General features: G+C 37.7%; 1 protein-coding gene across 4 annotated transcripts in view; it reads left to right on the top strand.

Annotated features, from left to right (window-relative positions):
• Window positions 1–20831, top strand: part of TBC1D30 (TBC1 domain family member 30) — a 47988-nt gene extending 27157 nt beyond the window's left edge. For 2 of the 4 annotated variants that reach the window (XM_065743358.1, XM_065743361.1), the window contains 10 exons: window positions 824–949; window positions 2454–2639; window positions 4470–4638; window positions 5664–5832; window positions 8896–9001; window positions 13557–13669; window positions 13826–13965; window positions 16339–16545; window positions 16743–16799; window positions 18034–20831. In XM_065743358.1, coding sequence (XP_065599430.1) covers window positions 824–949; window positions 2454–2639; window positions 4470–4638; window positions 5664–5832; window positions 8896–9001; window positions 13557–13669; window positions 13826–13965; window positions 16339–16545; window positions 16743–16799; window positions 18034–18812 — 2052 coding nt within the window. In that variant the 3' untranslated portion in view covers window positions 18813–20831. The remainder of the gene's footprint in view (window positions 1–823; window positions 950–2453; window positions 2640–4469; window positions 4639–5663; window positions 5833–8895; window positions 9002–13556; window positions 13670–13825; window positions 13966–16338; window positions 16546–16742; window positions 16800–18033) is intronic. The other 2 variants (XM_065743359.1, XM_065743360.1) reach the window with 1 other exon arrangement.
• The last annotated feature ends 943 nt before the right edge of the window (window positions 20832–21774 follow it).

Genomic DNA, 21774 nt, shown 5'->3' with positions numbered 1-21774 from the left:
CTGAGATTCTGGGAGCTGCCTACAGATTCCTTCACCATGCAATTATCTAAGTGTTTATATCTGTGGGAAGTGTTTGAATTACTTTTGTCACTTGAGGGAGTTAACAGCTGGTATAAAATTTGACCCATTTGCTTTCATGATTTTTTTCAGTTTCCTAAAAATAAAAATCCTTCATTGTTATTTGTTGCCATCATATGATCTGACGTATATGTTTATGGTTCAGGAACTTTTAAAATGTTTAATAGAGGTCCATAATTTGTCTTAAGCACGTATACATAATCTGTTTTGGTAATTAACAGGTTTTAAAAGTAGGCATTGTCTGTTTTCAGAACTCCCTGTTGTGTCAATAGTTTAGGAAGTCCTTTTTTGAGATTAACTTACACTGATCCAAGTAATACTTTTTCACATTTGTCCCAGATGCTTCCTTCAAGAAGCTATTCCTTCTGGAAAGTTGATGAGATGAGACCTCTGGGAGAGGGAGCACTACTATATTTCTCATGTGGTGTTTCCAGGAGATGGACCCATGGTGGAGTCTGAGGAAAGCCTACAGCAGCTTTATAGAACGCCTTGCTGGTTATGAGATTAGAAAAGCTGATATGACCAGGAGGGTCCTTGCAGTGGATGGGCTTCCACTTGGAAGGTCTCTTGGTTTCTGCCAATTACTTTATATTTAAAACAATTTTTGAGTAATTAGTTTTCTCCTGTATACGTCAAGTCTAATGGCAGATTGCATGTGGCTGAAGCTGGTCATGTTCATCTCATGATGCTTATAAAAAATGCTCATATTTTATCTGAGAAATAATGCATTTTGTTGGCTTCCTAGGTTTGGCTGACCCTAGCTGATCAGTACTTGCATAGTATAGCCATTGACTGGGATAAAACAATGCGTTTCACATTCAACGAAAGAAGTAATCCTGATGATGACTCTATGGGCATCCAGATAGTAAAGGTAGACAACTTCCTGTTATTTTATTTTATGAAAAGCAATCATATACATTTAATATGGATTTTGGATCTATTTTGTTCTTTCCAACGTGGAAAAATTCCCCTTTGGAGCGACTGAAATTATTTCTTCTGCTTTCTTGGTTCTTCCTTTGCATTGATCTGGTTAGTGTTAACTGAAAGAAAAAAAAAAGAAAAAAAAACAGTACTCCTGAAACTGTTTCCCTCAATTTCTATTAAAAAATAATTGAGACATACTAGACTAATGGAGACAGTTATAATGTTTTGTATATACAGATTTTGTAAATAAATACTTTCTGTTTTATACAGTATTATGTTTTATTGTAAGGCAATTGAGCATCTTCTGTTTTACAGTAGTGAAACACTTTTGTCTATGTACATTTCTCAGCTGTTTGCAAGTTCATATGTAAAACAACGGGCATTTTTGAGCGGGAGCTTAACAGTTTTATATTGCTGTGGTGATGTACATGTTGGTCTGTTTACCTGGGAGATGTTCTTTATTTTCTATAATCATCTTAATTAAAGGACATAGAACAAAGTATCTTGTGTTCCTGGTTATTACAATTATCATCTGTACTTGGTAATTTAAGTTTTTAGATCTTCCTTGTGAAACAGTTTCTTTGAAGAAATTGTAGTACATTTTGCCCTTCACAAATCATTTAAATTAAATTCTCAAGGGCACTTCTCTTTGTTTTTGTTTTGAAAACATAGTTGGCTGGAATTTATTTTTTATATTTTGATTTAAAGAAAAGCAGCTCCTCTTGCTTTGTTTGGTCATTCTAAAAATTGGATTTTGTCTCCATTTCATAGTACAGATTACCATTTTGCAGATGTAATGGTCAGGCACATCCCTTTGAATTTAAACAGTTTCTAGAACAAACATTTTGAAGTGGCAGTCTTTGCTAGAAATTTTGCATCTAGCTTCAAACCTTGAGATTGCTGCTGCTAATGTCAGTTGCATACAAGCATCTACTCTAATCCCTTGTTCCATATCGTGCAATATTAACAGGTCATGATATTCTACTCAGCAAATTCACGTTGTAGTGGTTGTCCTGTGCAAGGAAAGTGATTTTGAAGTAGAAAAAATGTTTTTTCCCTTGTGCATCTGTCTAATATGCACAGAATGCTTTTTTCTGAAGTCTTACCTCTGAAAATCCTTAAAATCGACAGAAAACATTCTATGGAAGATTTAAAAAGCAATTACAGAGATGATATATTTTTTCCCTTTGAAACATAGATATCTTCTGACATTTTCTGTGACAAGTTCTATAGAGCATCTTCTAGATTACTTATTTACTTATGACCTTACTGAAGAGAAATTGGCTGAGCAACCTCAAGGTTTACAATTAAAAAAGAAACAGGCTCATCAACTTCAGGAGCATGTGTTGGGAGGGCGGACGTGAAGGGAAAACTGGAGCAGGCAGGAAAACTGATGGGAGGAGAGAAATAAACATCTTTATTTGTCTGCTCTTCTTTTTTATTCTTTAAAGGACCTTCACCGAACCGGTTGCAGTTCTTACTGTGGCCAGGAGGCGGAGCAAGATCGAGTGGTATTAAAACGAGTTTTGCTGGCTTATGCCAGGTGGAATAAATCTGTTGGCTATTGTCAGGGCTTTAACATACTTGCTGCACTCATTCTGGAAGTAATGGAAGGCAATGAGGGAGATGCCTTGAAAGTGAGTAGAAACTTTTGTTGCAACGTTAAGGGTTGCTTTTACTGACTAAACTTAAGAATAAATGAATGTATGAATTTTGTAGCAGCCAAAAAGAGCAGGACTTAAAGTAGATTGATTTTTATCTGTGGATTGTTTGTTATTTGTCTGAGCTAGAGATGGACAATTTGAATGTTATCCCTGTTCTAAAAGAAGCCAAAGCTATATTAAAAAACAAACAAAAAACACAAATGAGAACTTGACCATAAATAAATAAAAGATGACATTACTACTTCACAGAGACCCTATGTTTAGCTAAAACTTCCAGTTTCTATTATCAACCTCGTACACGGCAGTTAAGAAATCTGCTGCATTTTAAAGCAAATTGTAGAAACACAAAAAATAAATTTGTAAAATAAAAATAAATAGCCCAGATATAGGTTGAAAGCTACATTAACCATTACAGTGGTTTATTTATTTGACGTTTTCTATTCCATTGTAGACCATTCTAGGGAGCTACTTATAATAGTAAGAAAATAATATATTTACTTATTCAGTGCTAAAAAATTATTCTGTAGTTTCAGCTGTTATTTTCCTGTGATCTTATACAGTCTATAAGCTCCTAGGACACATTATGATAGTATGGAAAACGTGATTGCCCTATATTTAGGATTATGATTTTCAAATTGATTATTTGTGTTATTTTTGTGCCATCTCTTATCATGAGCTGTGTCAGGCTCCTTTTGCTGAAGAAGCAAATGGCACTAGAGTGCCCTGAAGAGGTAAATCACTGAAGTGTGTCAGCACTAAAAATGAGTCTTACCTGGCAAAAATGAGAATGGAAAATGAAGTTATTTCTTCTCCACGTTCAGTACATGGTCTTTGTAAGGCTGGAATTTCCCAAGAAGGAGAAGGGATTTGTTGTGAAAGGTGCAGCTTTTGTCATTTTTAATTGTAGGATTAGCTAAAGAGGAAAGATACCTATTTGCAAGAAGACATGAGAAAGAGTGGCTCTGGAGGGGATTTGGGAGATAGCAAGGACTGAGCACTCTCTAGTGAGGTAGTGAGTAATGGAGAGTTGAAGCAGACAGTGTGACCACATGCAGACTCTCTTGATGCATTTGGTAGAGCAGGCCTGAAGTTCAGAGTCTTCTGTTGAGCTGCTGATATACAGAAGGTGATTTTTATTTCTTTGTTCCAATTTTCTCAGAATCTCAACAGCATCCAGTTAATGCGTTTTTACCCACAACGTTGAGCTATCTTACTTGAAACATATGTCTCTTTAAACTGTCTCATGCTGCTTACTTTAGCACCTCTTAAAATGACAAGATGAAGTGCAGCATGCACTGACACATCAGTGAAATGTGTGAGGAATGTTTTTAAAGACCAGTATCTTGCATTTTGGAGAAGCAAAAGAAGATTCTTTAGATGAGTGTTCTAGTTGTGGCAGTTAGCAACCAGAAAAGGGATAGTAGAACTTTTTAGCAATTTGAAAAATCTCATAAATGCCTGTAGCATCAAAAGTGCAAGAATTTGCCTTTGATTTGAATAATGCTTCCTTCCAGTTTGGGTATAGCTTACTGTGAAATTGATTTCGGTCATTAATGGTTCATAAAATCTGAGCAGCTTGAAGAGGCTTTTAGCCTTTGCAACTGGATTGATTGTGGTTACTTAGAATACCTGTGGATGCTTAAAATGATGTTTACTCCCCCATTTTAATGGAGATGCCAGAGGTATTGACACTGGCTCTAACCTTTAGTTTTATGAACAGAATATTTAGAATTTTGTATCTCTTTCATTGAGACTTATTTTCTAGGTATAAGCTCTATGTGCTTATTTTTCATCTTCTTACAGATCATGATTTACCTAATTGATAAGGTGCTTCCTGATAGTTACTTTGTCAATAATCTCCGTGCTCTCTCAGTGGATATGGCTGTTTTCCGAGATCTTTTACGAATGAACCTTCCTGAACTGTCCCAACACTTAGACACCCTCCAAAGAGCTGCTAACAGAGAAAGTGGAGGTAGGTTCAACAGAAAATGCCACTAATTTCCTTCTTGCTATTGTTTCACCTGAACACAGGTCAGAATATAGTCTTTGAAGTGTTTTCATGAACATATTGCTCAGAAAATGTGCATTTTACAGTGTCAGAAGTGAAAGACAATCATTGCCATTATTGATATGCTTACAGTATATTGTCAGTTCTCAGGAAAAACAAGAAATCATTAGGTCCCACAGTTAACTGCAAACATAACATAAACATGTTGACAAGGCTGTAAAATGTATGGAATGACATCACTATAGAGTACATCTTAGTACAAAAAATACCCATAAAGAGAGTTTTTCTTAACTCAAGCTATGTGTCTAACCACTTGCTGCTTTTAGTTGCTAAAATTTACATAATCGTTCTGAGGAGAGCTGTAACGCAAAGGCAAATGGCAGCTGGTCAGTATTTCTTCACCTGGATGCTTAGCAATATGGAGATACAAAGCTGAGCTACTTCCTGGATTACTACCTGAAAATTGGCTTTGCACTGTGCATTTCTGTTGTATAGCATTTCTTCCAGACAACTTGTTTGTTTGTTTTATATTCAAATACAGCTGTTTCAGTCATTAGTAATTCCTCCTCACCCCCATACCCGACCTGGAAGCTAAGTGCACCAAGGTTACATCTTTTCTAAAATGTACTACCATGTTTCATATAAATAAACTTGTAACAGCACAGTCTGTATGAAAACTAAAAGTGTATCAAGTTAGCATTTGCTGTTTGAAACTATTTTCACAGACAGCAGCCACTCTGTGTCGTGGACTTTAGCTGATAATAGGATGCACAAATTGTTCTCTGAGAATAAAAAGAAAATAAAACTACAGGTTTATCAGGCCACTAAATGTTGAAGCTGTTAAAAGCCAAAAGGAAAACTGAATGTGTTAATGGTTAACCTTTTTCCCAATAACTAGAATGACAGGTGAATTTCAGTATGCAATTCATACACCACGTAAAACAATAGCAATTACAAATGACTTAAAGCATTTATATTTTTTATTTTAGGAGGCTATGAACCCCCTCTTACAAATGTCTTCACAATGCAATGGTTTCTGACCCTCTTTGCCACTTGCTTGCCAAACCATACAGTTCTGAAGATCTGGGATTCAGTATTCTTTGAAGGCTCTGAAATTATACTGAGAGTAGCTCTGGCTATTTGGGCAAAGTTAGGAGAGTAAGTGGTCATTTCTTTTGGTTTGATCAGTGTAAATAATGTATATGTTGTTCTAAAGAGCATGTTTTCAGTTCTAAGCAAGATGCTGTCCTCCAGGAGAATGTACATCTTTTTCAAAGCAGAAACAATGTTCCTTTCTGGTTTCACCAAGAAAATGTGTAATAGAGAAAATATTGTCATGATATCAAAAGAATGGGCATGATAATGAGCTGAACCTTCTTGCAGCAAATGTCTCCTGCTGTTTGTATTGTGTACATATAATGTCTTTATGGTATGCTGAAATATGAGTTGGATTTTCCAGAGCATAGACATCAGAGGGAGTTAGCAGACATTCTGAAGAAAAGAGTATAGAGTAACTTGAGGTTGACTAGCTGATTTAGTCCTAATTTGTCTGAAGCTGGGGATGTTAAATTTCATTTTTTCACTTAAGCCCATTGGCTATGTGTGAGAGTACAGCTGAGGATTACTAAGAGGATCATTTTGTGTAACATGGTTCTTCTCTGTTAATGCTTGCGAACACGTTTTCTTGAGATTCTCTGCTTTTAAGCATGCTCTAGCCAAATTGACATTATTATTATATTAATTTGTATTTCTATTATTGTTAACTATTATTTTCTATTTATTTATAGCACTATTAATCCACTACATAGAGTGAAATACAAAAGATTGCTTCTGAACAGTCTGTTATTATGGCAAATGTTTGCATTCTGAAGAGTGTACAGTGCTTCTGGGAAATGAGAGTTTTGTCACCAACTTCAGCAGGAGGTGTGAACTCTTAAAGGACAAGCAGATGTTAGTTCAGCTGGAAACTGTTTTCATCAACTGCATAATTTTTTTTCTTGTGATGCTTACTGATGCTTAACTTCCTTTTTTGGTTTTTCCTTCAGACTGAACCACTGAGGTTTATGTTCATCTCTGTACTTGGATGTTTGATTTGTTTTTCTTCTTTTAGAATATATTAACACTGTAGGCTACTGGCATCACAGGGGAATGTTTAATACAACTCATCTAAAGCATAATTAGTATAATAATAACCTAAGACATTTCTTTTGATCAGTTCATGAAAGAAACATTTGTAAATAATTTGCATTAGGATTAAATTGTATGTAGTCCCGTTGTGCTTTATTACTTAGTACCATATCTTTAGATAAAAAGTGGGGTGGTTCTCTATGTGCTTACCAGCTGTAGCTACAAATGTTCCAACTCATATCATGATAAAAAATAAAAAGAAGTCATTGCTTTGAAGATTTTAAGCATAAAATCTAATCAAAGCAAAAATTAAACATACTTAATAAAAAAAAAAAAGGAAAGAACTGGATGAAGAAGCAAACTACAAGAATGTGGCCAAAAGGATAAGCTAATCATATTTCACACCTTAAAATACTGTTTGTTGGGAATAGGATGTGGCCCCAGGACAGTTTTTGGGGCACTTAAAGGAAAGAGCAGTGGAGTGATAACAAGAGCTGCAGAAGAAGGTGGGTCACAGAAGCTGAACAAGCCCTGAAATTGAGTAAGTTTGTGATTAATGTATCAAATGAGATGATAAAACAGAAAAATCCTGTTCTGCCACAAGCAGTGATTCAACATGAAATTATGACCCCATCTTTCTACAGTTAGGAGACAGGATCCTGAGGCCACCTGCTTCTCCCAGTCTACTAAAAGCAATAGGAAAAATACCAGTAGATGACTAGAAATGTCTAGTACTGGAAGCTTTCTGTCTGTACCTGATTTTTTTCATCAGATACTTCAGTGGATTTAAGTTGATGATACACATAAACTTCGAGATGCAGTGTGGAGAAGGCCATGAAAAAAGGATATATTTTTGTCTACCTTTATACATTTCTGGATTTTGTTGTTGTTCTGAATATTTTTTTCTGCATCATAGTGGAAAGAATCAAAGGTCTTTAAAGCATCAAGGATTAGTTTTAGATAAAGCAGTTAGTTCTCTCTGTTCTTGTAAAATCCAGAGAAGAAACACATTTTTAATTTACCAGCCTATATTTTAAAATTTCTTTTCAAATTCTCAATGTAAACTTGGATAAATAATAGCAAATTCAGTATATTTCCTTGAAATAATGATCTTGGCTGAAGTGATTCTTTAACGATGATTTTTTTTTTTCCAACTAAAGATCCACTCTGTTTCTAAAGCTATTAGAGCTAGGTTTACTAATGATTCCTTTCCTTCCAGGATGTTTTTAGGAAGGAAAAATTAACTTGTGCTTAGCTCTTAGACACTCAAATAACATTAAGAAAAGATGGGTTACTTTTAATTTCTTCTAGAATTTGCAGAATTTCAGGAGTCTTTCTAACCTATAAACTCATTTACAGGATGAAGATAGTATTTATTTTCCCCTTGAAGGAGACGTGAAGTTAAACTTGTTTTTGTAAAACATTGATATCTTTGAATAAAATTGTTGCAAGGGCAAAGGAATGATTAGGCTTATCTGTCTAATCAGTGGTTCATTATTCTGTTTTGTGTCTCTGTCTTTAATGGGTATGCTGTTTGGAGGTCAGACAGCAGTTCTTAGAAAAAATAGTAGGAATGAGATTAATTTTTAGTTCTTGGGGGTCTGAAGAGGAGGCCTTGAAAGCTTAAAAGCTTTTCTAATTGCATCAGGCCAGTCTAATCCTTAATCAAACTATTATATAGTAGCCTTGTAATATAGTCAGTTAAACTGAACAACATGTAGGTATACATGTACAAGATATTCACACCAGACTTGTTTTTTGTGCAAGCAAGCAGAACGTTAGAAGGAGAACATTAATTTAGCAAGAGACACTATTTTGATCTGGCGAATAAAGGCTCAGGATTTCTTGTTTCTCAAGTTTTAGAACTAAAAGAAGCAGAGTCTGTATATGTGTGAGTGTTCGGCTTAGGCAGTCACAATACAGTCATGTGCAGTTTTATTATTTGGAAGTGTATGAGGGATTGCAATAAATGTAAGAATTAAGGTAACTAATGGAAGTGCATGTTTTATGATTGCAGAAAGTTCAGTTTTGATTTTGAGGCAAATCATAGTCATACTGTAAAAATAAGATAAAACAACACTTATTTTGATGTAGGCAAATAGAGTGTTGTGAAACTGCAGATGAGTTTTACAGTACCATGGGCAAGCTGACCCAGGAGATGCTGGAAGACAGTCTGATTGACAGCAATGAACTCATGCAGGTGAGTAATTGCAGTATAATTTTTTGCATTTTCTTTTCATCCTTCAGGTGCTGATGTCTAAAGAATTACATTTTCTATTCAGATACTGCAGGAACATAAACTCTCTCAAGAATAAAAATCCGAGATAAATGCAGATGACCTGCAGTTCAAGCTGAAAATCTTACACATAAAAACAGAAAAGCATTAGGCACCACTTGATAATGAGTATGTGTATGTTGAGAGCTAAAAGTTTCGTGTGATACAGAATGCAATTGAATTTACACAAGCAAGATGTGGAATCTCTTTGTAGCCATAATTTTTAGGATATTCTTTTATTTTGTTTTTGTTCTGACCAGTTATTTATTACACTGTGTCCTTTTCATTCTGCCTACACAGAGGGAGACAAGGATTTATCAAGTGAGAAGGGGAAAAAGAGTCCTTCATGATTTAAAAAAAAATGCTATGAAGAGAAGTCAGTGAAGTGTAAACAAAGACATTTGTAGATAATTATGCTCATTGAATTCTTACACTTGTGTGATATTATAAGAGCAAATATCTACATTGTTCTGGGAAAGGGAAGGGACTTTAGTATTGCAGATAAAAAGAAAATATTGATTTGTGCTTGTGTCTTTTTATATAATGTACACGAGGTTTTGTCTACTTAAGTGTTTTATATATGTGTCATGCTAAAGTTCTCAAGTTTTGTTGACTCAAAAAAAATGGTGGTCAAATGGGGGCAGACACAGAGCATGTAGTTTAACCTAAAGATGTTAACTTGGGATGAGGCAAAGAAGTCTGAAGCATATGAAATTGAATGGATTTGTTATTGTAGTGGGCAGGTGATTTCTTTTTCCATTACTGCAAGCAAAATGTTTTGATTGGGATTACACACTTCTGATGAAGTACTGTCCTAAAGTAAAGAATTACTTTCAGATTTTTAGTTGTTTTGTCTGATGAGGGAGCTCTAGGAATGGGCTTTGTTCTGCTTCTACTATGGCTTTGTTCTGCTTCAAAAATGTAAGTGCAACTGGTCAGAAGTACTTGTATGGTTTTTAAATAGGTGTTATGGTTCTTCATAGGGTTGTACAGATAATGAAGACATGAGGAGGGAAGCATGCTTGTTTTGTGTATGTCCTCTGAGTAGAAGAAACCATACTATACTTTAGATAGCATTCATAGTCAAAGGCAGTCACTGACAGTGTAGCTGTTTTCATCAGAGGAATTCATTCTAGGTTCTCTTTACCCTAACAGGAAAGACGTAGGCAGTGTCAGTATTTGCAATTATGGGATATGAATCCCACCATGTGCCTGGCTGCTGCTTATGAACAGGTTTTTGTTTGTTTGTTTCTTGTTTTTTTGTTTTTTTCCTGCTTTGGAGAAGGAAATAGAGAAATATGAATCAGTGCATTAATGAAAGGAGATAGGCTGGTTGAAGATATTACTTTTATAAATTGCTTTAAGATTATTCTGGACAAGTCAGCCAAATATGAGCATTTAGGATGTCTTGTTTTCAAAATGTTATTTTTTTCCCTAATCTGAATCAAAGTGATGGTTTTACTTACTTTTTACTAGGTGGCTGAGCGATTAATATCCCACCATGGGAAAGGATTAATATTCTACTCTGTCTTTTCTAAACATTTCAGTAAAGGTTGATTGTGGCAGTCATCTCCCTTTTCTTTAAGCTTGCATGATGGTTTCACTTGTATCTGAACTACTTGTCCAGGCACTCTGGACCACTAGGAAACAAGTTCTGCTTTATAGATCTATTGCCTTTGGTAGCTAGAAGAGGAAGGTATGGCCTATGCTTCAGGAGCAAGTGTTGGCAGGGCAGATATCTAAATTAGATAAGCTTTTGCATATTTGGCCCTTACATAGGAAGAGTTCTTATGATGTTATTCTGAGGAGAGCTTGGAGCGAATGGAGGAGCAAGCAAGCTACCAGCTTCCTCCTTTTTCGGTCTGAGCAGTTCAGGTAAATAAAGGGTAAGTGCTGCACACTCCAGATGCTAGACTGTGTATGTATTTAGGAGTAAAAGTTAAATAAATACAGTAGTCAGTAATGTCATTTTATTGGCCTATTAATAAACTTTAGTTCTTGCATGGATACAAAAGGCTGTATGCCAAGAGTCTGCAGATTCTCTAAGCAATGTATGCTCATTTGAGTAGATGCTTTCATGCCTCCTCATAAAATGAGCATTTTTACAAGCAGCTAAATTAATTCAGATGGTAGGCTTAGAAGCATTCCAGTGTAGAGATGAGAAGAAAACAGGAACAGGAGAGGTGTCCCTGTGTGTTTACTGTGGTGGAGGGGAATAGGGGGCTAATCCCTCTCTGTTAGCCCAGCATTTTGAACTATCTCCTGCAGTTACCTGCATTTGATGGTAATTCAGTGGTAACTTTTTGTTGGAGTAGCGCGTAGTCTGTTTTTGAGTTTACTTTAACTTTTGTTTTGTTTTCCAATTGAAAGGAGAGAGAAACCTTAAATTGTTGTGGAACAGCTCTTGAATCAAGAGTTTGTGAGCTACCTTGCAAAAGCAGAATTTCCTGCCCTCCTCTGGAAGCCACAGGCCTGTCACCTTTTGTATGGCATTTTGCTGAGAGCATAGCTGACTTTGCAGTTTTAGAGTAGGGCGTGAGGTTTGAGATGAGAACTGAGGGTATTTTTCACACCTCTGTGTTCCCAGAATCTGTCCCTCATGGCCATAAATAAGACGGTGCAGCCAAACTCATAACGCTTCTTATTTGTAGGCTGTTTCTTGCTATCCTAGTTTCACCAGAATCACATAGCATGCAAATCTGTGTGCAAACTAGAAACAAGATTTATTGAGGCATTGCTGTAAGATCACAAGTACTGACTGACAAAAATTTTTGAATGTCCTGCAGAATGTGCACCAGCATAAAATCTGTTTGTGGATCTCTTAGCCAGATGGCAAGTGAAGCTTCTAGATATAATCTAACAGCAAGTAATTAAGCAAAAAATGTGCAAAAGAGAGAAATTGCACAGGACCTGGAAAAGACACACTGGAGACATGGAAAACCTGGGAGCATAATCTAAAACAGTAGGTGTGAGGAGTAAATGGAGAGTTCAAGCTGATTGTTCACATAAAGGGTAAATAGCATATGGAAAAAGTTACCTGAAAAGGCTGTCGACATAAAGAGTAGAAATAAATTCCAGATGCACCTCCTTCTCTATGAAGGGAGAGAGTTGAGACATATGGGATAAAACACAGTGAAGTGTGATGGAGATCAAACAAACAGGCAGACATGTTGGGCCGGAGGTAGGTCTTTCTCCAGATCATAAAATTCCTCCGTCTGGTAGACTGCCGGCATATCACCATTCAGGCCCTGGAGGATATTTGTCTTTCACAGGAGAGTTGTAGTTTCACAGAGTGCCGAAGCTTTAGTTCATGCTCTGAGTTCCTGAAGGTATTCTCCTTGCTTTAGAGTCTTTGCAGTGCTCAAACTGGAAAATTCTTTTCATGCATGTTGAACTGCTCTATCGCCCTGTGTCTGATCCAGCCAGGAATACCCTTCCTGCTCCTCACTGCTTCAGTCATTGCCACTGGATATTTTTCTTTTTTCCCCTTTGCTATCAGGAAAGGTTCAGGCCTGAATTCATTACTGCACTTTTCTTAATGTATTTAGCACAGACAAAGCACTGTTTTTGAATCAATTATACAGAAATTGTCCACAATTTCCTTTCATCTTAATTGAGGCCATTTGCCTTTAAATGAAAATGTCTCTGACTTAGTAGCACAGGAGCAAGAAAAGGGAAGATTTCCTGCCATGGCTAAGGAGAAATTTTTATGCTGCTATCTTTCGGTAGACATTAACTTATAAAAAAAACACGTTATTTTTTCAAAGCAGCTCTGAGAAATGATGTTTCAGGTGGTTATTTTTGTTTTCAATGCCAAAGTAGGGGAAAAAGGGCTACTAAATTAGATAGAATCAAATTAGCAATGATACTGCAGTGAGTATGATCTGTCTTCATACTAGCTTGGATGTTGACACACATTGTCATATTACAAAATGGCCTAAAGCAAAACTAATGCTGAATGCAAGTTAATTTGCAGCTACTTATCATCTTTATCTCTGAGTATTGAAATAAATAAAATCTATTAAGAGCTTTTTGTAGTCTTGTTTTAAGGGCTACGGACTGTGATGCTGCATACAGAGAGTAGCAGTGGCATTTTTTTCATGTTAGGACAAATCTCTCACTTTTTTTAAAATGTTATCTGGATAATATTGGGTCCTTCCTGTTCTTCTGTAACTCAAGTGATGCATGTGTGCTGCCAAGGAGAGGACTGATAATTATTATTAAATAAGTACAGTAGATTTTTAAAAGTCTCTATTATTATCTCTAATGCTTTTAAAACTCTAAACTTTGTACTTTTCTAGTTAGTCTTATTTTTCTTACAGGAGATATTGACTAAATCATAAAAGTAGACTATTTACATTTTCTCATGGCACAGCCTCCAATTCTGCAGGCCTATAAAAGTCTGTTCATGGACAAATCTGTTGTAGGACTGATGATTAAAGGGATGATTGTAAAAGCTGTGCTTTTTTTTTCCTCCTAGACTGTTTATACTATGGCTCAGTTTCCCTTCCCACAACTGGCAGAATTAAGGGAGAAATACACTTACAACATTACTCCTTTCCCTGCAACAGTAAAGTCAACTTCACTTTCAGGGTAAGTTTGAAATGCTCTTCTTACAGTGTATAAGATCACTGTCAGATAGTGAACTGACATATTCCCTTAAATGCACTTAAAGAAACTAAAAGTATTCAGTAGTGAACATATTTAAGAATGTCTCTTTCCTTTTTCCCTTATACTCTCCTTTGTCAGAAGGCTAGGCAGAACCAGAGACAGTGATGAGGAGAATGATGTAGATGATGAAGACTCCATTGCCAATGCAATTGGCTGTCTCGGACCATTAAGTGGCTTTTTGGCACCAGAGCTCCAAAAGTACCAGAAGCAGATGAAAGGTAAAAATGTTTTAATTAATTTTTGAAAATTGAGTTAAATCTGCATGTCCTTGTAGAAATCACTTGTATATTCAACTATGAAAGCTGCTGTACAAATGGTATTTTTAGTACACATAGGGGTTACAGCAGATAATAAATCTCTTCCTCTGCAGTCCGTGAAGATGCATTGAAAGTCAAGGCTGCATGAATATATTAAGTAATCCTATGGGGTAAGGATTTGGCTACATTAATGTTTAAAAAACAACAATGAAGTTTTGCCCTCCCAGAAAAAAAGAAGGAAATGTGAAAAAGAAGTCTAACCAAAGTCCATGCTAATCTCCAAGAAAGCTATTTGGTAATCAGCATCTTCTTAAGAGTATGCATTTAATAAGTAATCTTGACCTTCATTAGCATATATGTGTATATTACTGGAACATGTCAGTGAAGATTAAATTCTGCGGATAATTTCACCACTCAAAGATCAAACCTTTAGGTTGTTGTATAGAATCATTGGTTGGAAGGGACCTCAAGGATTGTCAAATTTCAACCCACGTGCTGCAGGCAGAGTTTGTAACCACTAGATCAAGTACTAGATCAAGCTGCCCAGGGCCCCATCCAACCTGGCCTTGAGCACCTCCAGGGGCAGGGCACCCACAACCTCTCTGGGCAGCCTGTTCCAGCACCTCACCACCCTCTCTGTGAAAAGCTTTCCCCTGACATCTAATCTAAATCTTTCCTCCTTTAGTTTAAGACCATTCCCCCTTGTCATATCACTGTCTACTTGTGTAAAAAGTTGATTCTCGTCCTGTTGATATTCTCTTTTAAATAGTAGAATACTCCACACTGTTGAGCACCAGGTCCAGTGATGCTTCATCCCTGGTTGGTGTGTCCAGTACCTGAACCAGAAGTTATCACTGATGGACTCCAGGAGTCTCCTGGATTGCTTGCAGAAAGCCTCAACAGACTCCCCTTGATCAGATGGTAGACCCCAACCACCAGCTGTCCTTTACTGGTTCTATCCCTAATCCTAACACAGAGGCTCTTAACCTGTTCCTGACCATTTCTCAGAGAGAGCATTCTATCCTCTTCTTAATACCCTCTTAACTCCCCCACTCCTCCTACCTTGCCTATCCCTTCTAAAAAGCTTATAGCCCTCAATGTTAATATTCGAGTAATGGAATTATCCCACCATGTTTCCATGACACAAGTAAGATCAGAGTTTTCCAACTGCTTCATGGTTTCTGATTCCTCCTGCTTATTTCCCACTCTGTGCATTGGTATAAGAGGCACTTCAGCTGGGCTTTCAGGTGCATTCCCGTCCTAGAGAAGTCCTTCCACAAACCACCTGGACAAATCTGAGGTTTTGCCCCACTGCTTCCTGAAGTGACAGTGTTCCCTGGCTCTTCTCTGCCTCTCAGCAGTACTTCCTTTGCCCAGCAGCTCTAGATTAAAGCACTTGGGAAGAGCCCAGCCAACTTTCTGCGTAGTGTATTTTTGGTGTATTTTGGATATGGTTTAGGGTGTTCTGACAAAATGCTACTATTTTTAAAAAAATTTTCAGAATTAAATGTTCAGATGTGCAAACATGCAAAGCAGAACAGAATTCTGATACAAGAAAGTGATCAGAACATAAGGTTTCTTAACTTGCAGCAGCCTTTATGAAATGGTGATCAGTGGTGATGTTATGATGCCCTGGGAGGGCCTATAGTAGAGGGGGAAGCAGACTGATGTAGCAGACACAGTTACGTGGTTACACATCATTGTTCTGGTGGTTTGGTTTTGCTGATACCTTTATGCTGAAATTTTCACTCTTGGTTTTTGTGGTGTCTTTTTTCCTTCCTGTGGGTGTGTAGGTCTTCACCTGCTGCTTCAAGCTAGCACTTAGCCAGAACATCAAACTGCTATTGCAAACTAAACCAAAGACAAACAAACATTCCTTGAAAAAGGATTATCCCCTTGACCTCAGAGTTCCAGTTTGGTGGTGCATCAGAAACAGCTGTGAAAATAAATTGCACTGCTTCTATTGCTCTGTGGCTGCATATCAGAGAGGTTCTGAAGTTGCCCGACTCCTCAGCTGCTCTGCTTGCTGCTGTCAGCTTATTCCCTGTGGTGCTATAACTGTTTCTTGATGCTTCTTGCTAGTATCATTTAAGCCATTTGTTTAACCTCATACCTCTTCAACTGTAACACATGTTATAACTTGCATTTTTGGCCTTATCTTTGACCAGCTGACAAGGAGCTTCGTTAATTATGTGTATTAGAACAACTCTGATTAAAGACTACAGTTAAATAAAAGAATAGGAATCAGCTATAGGCTTGCCTTGCTGATAGTCTGCAGAACCCTTCAGTATGCCAATGACCTCCTCATATTCACTTTATTCCCACTCTGTGCAGATCAGAATGAAGAGCAAAGCCTGGGTTCCAGTAACATAGCAGAACTTAGTCCTGGAGCAATAAACAGTTGCCGAAGCGAGTATCATGCTGCTTTTAACAGCATGATGATGGAACGTATGACCACTGATATCAATGCACTGAAAAAGCAATATTCCAGGATAAAGAAGAAACAGCAGCAGCAGGTTCACCATGTGTACATCAGAGCAGGTAATACGTCAAAACGTACTTCATTTACTGACTTATTGCAAGCCAGCCTCATAATAGGAGGCAAGACTGGTAATGCTTTTACTTTTAGCCAAATAGGGAAAATGAGAGATTGACTTGTAACATTAGTAGTAGAGTGGTTACAACTTAATATGTGCAAAATGTAAATGAGAAGGTGATGTTGTTTTTTCTTTTGTCAGGATCTGAAGATGATGACCCTGGGATATTTTTAGGTCCCAGGGAGCAGCTGAACGATGGTATTTAAAAGCGTCTTTGCTATCTGGGTGCACTGTGTTGATCTCTCTGATTAAAAAATTTAAATCTTTGGCATTCTTGGAGTTGACATACTGATGCACTGGAAAAAATGGTAAAAGAAAATGAGTACACTTTGGATCAAGCAGCAGGTAGATCCATAGCTGGTACATAGCTTCCTACCACCCCTGAGTTCATCAGGGCATGGCTGGTTCAAATGTTCAATGGTGGCTGACAGTTTATCTAGCTCTAATGATACTGTTCTCAGATTCAGGCTGTTCTTTATTTAGCAGTCTGTGTTACAGAGTCTGTTTCTCCAGTTGGCATTCAGTGATTTGGAGATTAGCCTGAACAGAGTACCTAAAGGTTTTAGTAGGTATGCAGGCTCCTTGTTGACATCATCTTTCCAAGTCAGCATTGAAACATGCAGATAGATCACTGCAGAGTGTTTCATTCCTCTCCCATTGGCTAAACTTTTTTATAGGAGCTGCTACTTCTCATTAATGTCAGCATCTTTTTTGAAGAAAAATCTTTTCAATAGTGGCAAGGTATCTGCTGGGAACAAAAAGACAGTAGCTGTGCAGAAGCAGTGCAAACAGTAAGATGTTGGTACCCAAGGACTGCCAAAAAATAAAAATCAAACCCAATACAGTAACAGTTCTAATTTTACTAATCGTGTTGCAGGGTTTGTGGGTTTGTGGTTTAATCAAAACTGTCACCTAATTACCTAATTCTGAATTTACTATTGTGATTGAATTAGAGGATATAATAATAAGTTGGTGTGGTTTTATCTATTAAAATATATATTGGTTCATTCTGTATCCACTCAAGCCTCATGGAGAGGCTTAAATGACTGACTTCACATAGGGATTGAATTGCCTCTTACAGCTGGAAGAGAAATGCAGGAGGGGGTGCAGAAATCAGAAGTCATTTTCAGTTACAGTACAATTACACAAATGGAAGACCTGTATTTGTTATGATTTATTTTCATGGCTTTCCTGGCTCAGGACTTAGCCTTAAGTAAGAAGTATGAAGCGAGAATGGAATTATAGCACATTTAGCTTTGTTTTTGACTCCAAACTGTAAGAGGAATTTGATGATTTTACTAGAAGTCAGTCCTACAAACTTTTGCTATACCTCAGGAAAGACTCCAAATAGTCTTTGCTGATAGATCCTTGGTACATTTTGTCGTGATGTTAATTTAACAATGTTGTGCCTCTTTCAAACACTCTCTTTCAGACAAAGGGCCAGTTACCAGCCTCCTCCCTTCTCAGGTAAACCACTCCCCAGTGATAAACCACCTCCTTTTAGGAAAGAAGCTGAAAGCAAGTAACAGATCTCTCAAGAACGCTGTTATCCACATTCCGAGCCATGCTACAGGGAAGATGTCTCCCATTCCCCAAGAAGATCTGAAATCAAAACTGAACTCTCCGTGGCGCACTCACATACGAGTTCATCGAAAGAATATGGCTAGGGCTAAAGGCCAGCTGGGCTATGGGGACACCATAGGACTTATAGATGAGCAGAGTGAGAGCTGTAAAACAAATGGTCCTGATGCAAAGGAGAACGCTTCCAAACACTCTGATTTTGGAGAAGGAGGAGGTAGCTTGGATGACAGGACTACTCGGAAAGCTGACCAGCAGCCTGCTGACGCAGTCTCTGTGGATGGCAATACAGACGTGGCAGTGGTTCAGCTAAAACTGGAAACACTGGAACTCACCTCAGATAACAAAACTGATGCTGAGTCGACATCCAGCCAGTCCTGCCAGCCACATTCATCTGAGTCATCTAGTTCATCCAGTGACAGTGGAAACCTGGCTAAACCTCCCCAGCCTGGTAATCTAAAGCCACAAGTCTTCAATCCTTTTCCCAGTGTCAAGCCTCTTCGAAAGTCAGCTACGGCCAGGAATTTAGGGCTGTATGGCCCCACTGAAAGAACACCAACTGTACACTTTCCCCAGATGAGCAGAAGTTTCAGTAAGTCAGCCAGTGCTAACAGCGGAACCAGGAAACGATGATGTACCACACAGCACTTTTTATTTCTGACAGCAACAAAATTTGTATTGCTTTTTTTTTAATTTTATTTTATTATGTTTGTGTGTACGTGTGCCCCAAAGAGTTTCTGATCTGTACCTGATGAGGACAGAAGTGATTACAAGATGGATAGTTTTGTGTCTTTGAAAATTGTGCTCCTGTGTTGCTATGGGATAGATTGGTGAAGATGCCCTTTGGCACCCTGTTGCCACTGTCAGTGTTTCTGTGGTAAAATAGGCATTGATTTGCAGCGTGAAGCATACTATTTCCTAAAATCACCAGCTGCCTTTAACCCATAGGCCTCAATGACTGCCCTCTTGTTTCTTTCAAAGCTGTGAGGACAAACCATGTCTGCCTGGTGCAGCAAAACCATCATGCAGTTTTTAAAACTGTTATGCAATCTCCTGGTTAGACTTCTTCATCGTGCTGAGTAACTGGAGAAGCCACAACTAACAAAAGCACAAGCAGCCTTCACAATCAAAAGCATCACTTTTTGTTGTTGAACATGGACACATGTTTATACTGGACCACGTGGCTTCAACCATTCTCCATTGCATGTCATGCTTCTTTCTCATGGCAGTCTTCTGCTGATAACGTTTTTAACATAAATGTAAATCAGTGAGGATAACAGACATGAAGTCCATATACAACACTGGTTTGCTCCTTTCCTTTGCGTATAATGGCTGGGGAGTTGCAGCAGTGCAAAATTAGGTATAAGTTAACTCTATGTATAGTTGTGTTGAACATCTTGGCTTTTGTGGATGTAAAAACTAGATTACAACCAGTTTTGTAATTAAATAATATTTTCCTGCTTAGAAGTAGGTAAAATATAGGAATGTTCCAAAGTAGTTTAGAAGTTAAAACTCTATAAATAGAGTAGAAAGATACTTAGGGTGCAACTTGTCATTAAAACCCGGCACATCAGCCACCACGTTAGTGGATTGGAAACCTTTGGACTGCCAGGAACTCCTTGCATGGTTCTGGCTTGTTGAGAAACAGCCATGGCTAAGCTGTAAGCTGAATATTTACTTCTCAGTCAATCCCTTTTGCCAGTTGCTTAGAGCATTTTCTCAGAAGCCTGACTTTTGAGACATGTCCCCCACTAAAGTTTTGCAAAGCTGATGGATACCATGAGACAAACAGCATCTATATGCTTATATAAACATAAGAAGGAAGTCAGAGAAAGTGAACGTGGATAATTCAGCTTCGGGGTTGCAAAATCAAGCACTCAAACTCCAAGAACTCAGGTTGCTCTTAAAAAGTTACAGCTCTGCCATAGTGTATGCATTGTCTGTGATTTGTGACCTTAGTACTTCCAAGTTTATCACGATGTGAAGCTGTCCTGATCTTCAGCTGATGTAAAGGCAGTAATGACAAATCAATCCCATTGTATCTATTTCCTCATTTGAAAGTCTTCGTTGAATTTGGAAATTAATATATTGTTGTCTATTTATTAATGTATCCCATGACTTCTAGGATGTGATATGAATTTTAGCTGTACAGTGTACCCTGTTTATTGTTGTGGGGACAAATTGATTTCACTGTTGTATTTTATACAGGTGTATGCATATGGAATAGTACACAAGTATGAACATAATGAATTTTAAGCAGTTATAGATCAGATCTTGCCCCTGCCTTATTTCAGGTTAAGTAGTATTGTTGCTAATAATTATTTGTAGCATTAAGTAAGTTTAAAATATTGTAGAATTTAGTCACTGATCATGGATCATATGAGAATTGTTTCTGCCTTGATTTAAAAGAAATGCACTTCTTTTCAGAATTTTACTGTGAGTCATTCTCCCCATTTTTAGCCAGCTTTAGCATCTCACGCAGCTTTGTATGGATACAGTGAAAAATAAAAAGAATGTCATTCTGAAAAAAACTAAACTAAAATGTCACAACTACGTGCGTGAATTTTTTTACAAGATGTGATTGAGTAATGGGAAATCAGCAAGCTTTGCACAGGTCATGATCTGGGGGAAGAGACACCAATTAAATACTAATTCTGGTGATTCAGACCTAATCAGTGAGCATGTACTGAGGAGCCTGGACTTTACTTGAGTTGTTAGGATTGAGGCAAAGGAATCACACCAACTGCATGCATTAGTTGGGTGCTGTTTGTAGCAGGAAATTTTGTCTAAAACAGCATTCAGTTTCCTTGGTTTCCATCATTAGCAATATTGAGTTGTTTGGTACCCCAAAGGATGTTTGCTCTACCTGAAATCTGTCTGCTGAGCACACAGACAGAGCACTTGGTACTGAGGAGAAACATTAAGAAGAGGTCCAGAGAAATTTCCACTTATTTTTCTCTAAAGATTCCTTCCATCGAGTGAGGTCTTGGATGCAGCTGTGCTTGGAAGATTGGCAAAAAATTAATCCTAATGGATCACCGTTCTCATCATTGTTTTGTTTGCTCCCATTTTACACACTTTTTGTTGGTGGAAAATCAAAGCAGGCAGTTGTCGGGGGTCTACAAATGCTATGAGAAGTGCAGAACTGCCCCATGAATGAGCACCTTCAGTTGTCAGCCAGCAGGAGCTGGTGGGATGGCAGCTTGCTCAAGCACTTAGAGACTGCTCCAAGACTTCTGAGTATCAGTTTGTTTGGAGACAGGCAGCCAGCCAGAACACTGTAGGAAGGGCCATGTATGAAAGTGTATGGTAAACAGAATGAATAATGCCAAATAGTACTAAAACCAAGATATTTTACAGATGGTATAGTTAGAAAGATTAAAAGATTATCACAATGGAGAGAGACAATCAAAATAAAGGAAAATGCTCGCCTGTGTCCTAGGCTTGTGGTAAGAAACTCCAAAGGAGCAAACTTCAGAAAGAGATCCTTCTCCCAGTTGTGGTCAAAATGGGGTCTTAAATGGGGTCTGGGAGAGGTGGAGCCAGACTCCACCCCTTCTGGTCACACAGGTGCATTACCTTCACCTGTGCTGCT

Source organism: Cyrtonyx montezumae, unplaced genomic scaffold, assembly GCF_038088225.1.
Source record: "Cyrtonyx montezumae isolate F1298 unplaced genomic scaffold, pur_monq_1.0 scaffold_3, whole genome shotgun sequence".
Classification (NCBI taxonomy): Eukaryota; Metazoa; Chordata; class Aves; order Galliformes; family Odontophoridae; genus Cyrtonyx; species Cyrtonyx montezumae.
This window is presented reverse-complemented; position numbering and strand designations above follow the sequence as displayed.